The sequence below is a fragment of a genome, mitochondrion, assembly GCF_042453785.1.
Source record: "Malus x domestica mitochondrion, complete genome".
NCBI classification, from domain to species: Eukaryota; Viridiplantae; Streptophyta; class Magnoliopsida; order Rosales; family Rosaceae; genus Malus; species Malus domestica.
The window spans coordinates 125,001-127,282 of NC_018554.1; the positions used below are offsets into that span (position 1 = coordinate 125,001).

The 2,282-nt window shown below is 42.4% G+C and overlaps 1 protein-coding gene across 1 annotated transcript; it reads left to right on the forward strand.

Moving 5' to 3' along the window:
• Positions 1 to 298: 298 nt before the first annotated feature.
• Positions 299 to 1,480, forward strand: cob (cytochrome b). The gene has a single exon. The coding sequence runs from the start codon at positions 299 to 301 to the stop codon at positions 1,478 to 1,480; it is 1,182 nt and encodes a 393-aa protein (YP_006666120.1).
• Positions 1,481 to 2,282: the final 802 nt, after the last annotated feature.

The following is a 2,282-nucleotide window of genomic DNA, read 5'->3' on the forward strand; positions in this document are numbered from 1 at the left end:
CTGACGCTGAGTCATCCTATTAAAATTTAGCTATGCTAATGGAACAGAAAAAGTATTTAGATGATATGGACCCCGGCGAGAACCTCCAATTGCTTAGGGGTCGCACTCTCTCCCGCTTGGTGGACGAAATCTTCTCTCCTTTTTTTTATCATTCTTTCTCCCACACACCCTTGCCCTCTTTCACCGAAGAGGAAAGAATAATCTTCCATAAAATATATATATAATTTTTTTTTTAGTAAGTAGGGCCCCAGAACGCTAAAAGGCGGGGGAACTAGAGTTGTCACGATAGGAAAGATAAATGACTATAAGGAACCAACGATTCTCTCTTCTTAAACAACCAATATCCTCCACACTTAATCAGCATTTGATAGATTATCCAACCCCGAGCAATCTTAGTTATTGGTGGGGGTTCGGTCCGTTAGCTGGTATTTGTTTAGTCATTCAGATAGTAACTGGCGTTTTTTTAGCTATGCATCACACACCTCATGTGGATCTAGCTTTCAACAGCGTAGAACACATTATGAGAGATGTTGAAGGGGGTTGGTTGCTCCGTTATATGCATGCTAATGGGGCAAGTATGTTTCTCATTGTGGTTCACCTTCATATTTTTCGCGGTCTATATCATGCGAGTTATAGCAGTCCTAGGGAATTTGTTCGGTGTCTCGGAGTTGTAATCTTCCTATTAATGATTGTGACAGCTTTTACAGGATACGTACTACCTTGGGGTCAGATGAGCTTTTGGGGAGCTACAGTAATTACAAGCTTAGCTAGCGCCATACCTGTAGTAGGGGATACCATAGTTACTTGGCTTTGGGGCGGTTTCTCCGTGGACAATGCCACCTTAAATCGTTTTTTTAGTCTTCATCATTTACTCCCCTTTATTTTAGTAGGCGCCAGTCTTCTTCATCTGGCCGCATTGCATCAATATGGATCAAATAATCCATTGGGTGTACATTCAGAGATGGATAAAATTTCTTTTTACCCTTATTTTTATGTAAAGGATCTAGTAGGTTGGGTAGCTTTTGCTATCTTTTCTTCCATTTGGATTTTTTATGCTCCTAATGTTTTGGGGCATCCCGACAATTATATACCTGCTAATCCGATGCCCACCCCGCCTCATATTGTGCCGGAATGGTATTTCCTACCGATCCATGCCATTCTTCGTAGTATACCTGACAAATCGGGAGGTGTAGCCGCAATAGCACCTGTTTTTATATGTCTGTTGGCTTTACCTTTTTTTAAAAGTATGTATGTGCGTAGTTCAAGTTTTCGCCCTATTCACCAAGGAATATTTTGGTTGCTTTTGGCGGATTGCTTACTACTAGGTTGGATCGGATGTCAACCTGTGGAGGCACCATTTGTTACTATTGGACAAATTTCTCCTTTAGTTTTCTTCTTATTCTTTGCCATAACGCCCATTCCGGGACAAGTTGGAAGAGGAATTCCTAATTCTTACACGGATGAGACCGATCACATCTGATCAGTGAAAAATTCTGACACCAATCATTTACGAGTGAGTATTACACCAAGAATTAATTGACAAGCGGATGAGTTTTCTAGTTGGCTATGTTGATATAGCTTAGATAGGGTTCACTCTATATTTTTTTTGTTATGTTTTGTGCTTTGCTTTAACTATATATCGTCGTTCTTTTTTTATTGCTAGCTGTCACTGGGCTTCCAACCTAAGAAGCCGCTCTACATGAAGGGTCCAGCATGGCGGTCATGAAACGTCTACCCGGGCGCGGACCAAATTCCGTAGGTGATGGAAGAACCGCTCTTTTTACATCTACCTTGAAAGGATGGCCTTCGAGGAGATGCTTAAGTTACCTTAAACCATTCTTCTGTCAGTCCCTGTCTGTCTCCCGGGATCTAAATGGGCTATCCGGGCATGACCACCGAGAGGAAAATCTTGCCGGATCTATCGTTCTACAAGAAGGGACTTTTGGTTTGTTTTCAACAAGTTGCGTATGTCCTATTTTGTACGTTTGCTTGTTGGTTGCTTTGGTGGTCCTATATGCTTAACACACGTGAGTTGCCTCTTGCCTTGTACTTTCCATTTCCGCGGTTTATTTCTTTTGATCCTTTCACTAGGATGAATTTAGTAATAGGCTTGCAAGTGATCTGGTTCGTGCTTTCTCTGGTTGATGAGTGGTCCCCTGGCCAGTAGTAGAAGGGGATCTTGCTTGGTCTTCTATCTTATCTTTTAGCCGCCGATTTCCTCAGGATGGAAACCTGCACGGGGGGAATCGACAAGGTGCCTCCCAGGCGGATCGAATCACTCT